At 63.4% G+C, this 1,240-nt stretch overlaps 1 protein-coding gene across 2 annotated transcripts in view; it reads right to left on the reverse strand.

The window, feature by feature from the left end:
- The window catches only part of LOC105532687 (zinc finger protein 141), a 41,659-nt gene extending 41,321 nt beyond the window's left edge, over nucleotides 1–338 (reverse strand). Inside the window, exon 1 of one of the 2 annotated variants that reach the window (XM_011970919.1) lies at nucleotides 159–338. In XM_011970919.1, the coding sequence (XP_011826309.1) occupies nucleotides 159–161 (3 nt within the window). In that variant the 5' untranslated portion in view covers nucleotides 162–338. The remainder of the gene's footprint in view (nucleotides 1–158) is intronic. The other variant, XM_011970918.1, reaches the window with a different exon arrangement.
- Between the last annotated feature and the right edge of the window lie 902 nt (nucleotides 339–1,240).

The raw sequence follows: 1,240 nt of genomic DNA on the forward strand, positions 1-1,240 counted from the left end.
CGACAGGAGCCCGGGTCCCTCACCGGAGGGGACTGAGGACGGAGGGCTGAGCGGCAGCAGCGGGGACTCCGTTCGCAGACTCGGTCCCGCCGCCGCCATTTCCCGCCGGTTCCGATGAGACCTCCCCAGCCTTGGGACGCCCTGCCCCGCACACTCACCATTTCCCCACTTCAGGGGTATCCGGGAGTCTTAGCTACAAATCATCCAATACCCGCAGGTCACAGAGCAACGGAGGCTGAGGCTGTGGCCAAATCACTGAGGACTCCCAGAACCGACTAAGCAGAGAGATGAAGCCCCCAACCCAAGGCCTGGCAGAAGCCAGACGCAAAGACCGCGCCACATCCCGGAAGCCACCGCCTCCTCTCTGGCTGCGTGCCTGACTGGGCAGTTCTCATTCCAGCGCCCTGATTGGATATGGCTCCAGTCTCCCCGCCCTCAGGCCTTGAGTGACAGAAGTTGCAACCACACACTCCACGGAATGTGGCGAGAGTGACAGCCTGGGTCCTCCAGGCACTTTCAAGCGGGGCTTTCCCTGCTTGGCCTGGCACTGCCCAGGGGTCATTTTTTAACCTTGTGATGTGTAAGGTGATGTCCACTTAGAAATTATACACGCACGCACACACAGACGTACACACACAGACATATACGCGCGCGCACACACAGTCGCACGCCACGTACACACTCTCACACACAGTCACACACACAGAGTCACGCACACACATGCACAGCCCATCCTTCCTCCAGGCTCTCGAACCACCTCTCCAGAAACCCTGCCTTCGGGGCCGCAGTCCGGATGCCGACCTCAGTGGGTCCTCACAGAGCCGAGTTGGGTGCGCAGCCCTCCCTTACCCTGAGGCGCAGGTTCCCGGGAGTCGGTCGCTCATCCCCAGCGCCCTGCGGGCCTCGCACCGGCTGGGGCAGTGACCCGGGTGAGCAGCGCTGTGGTGCGGGTCACCGTTGCTGAGGACACCCTCCTCCCCCGGAAGCGGGTCCTGGGGGTCCTGGGGGTCTGGGGGGCCGGGTCCCTGACCTCTGTAAACAGTAGGTCGGTGGTGTCCACGCAGCAGGCAGCAAATACTCAGGAGTGAGCGTCTGGTCTTTGGCCTCAGCTTCCTGTCTGTAGAATGGGGGTAAGGGACTCCGGACTCGGAGCGCTGTCGGGCGCGGCGAGATGGGCTGAGAGTGTGTCTCCCTCCCCAAGCTCGCTCGGAGCTGTGCGGGGCGGGCGGCCCCAGGACCC

Source organism: Mandrillus leucophaeus, unplaced genomic scaffold, assembly GCF_000951045.1.
Source record: "Mandrillus leucophaeus isolate KB7577 unplaced genomic scaffold, Mleu.le_1.0 Scaffold98, whole genome shotgun sequence".
Classification (NCBI taxonomy): Eukaryota; Metazoa; Chordata; class Mammalia; order Primates; family Cercopithecidae; genus Mandrillus; species Mandrillus leucophaeus.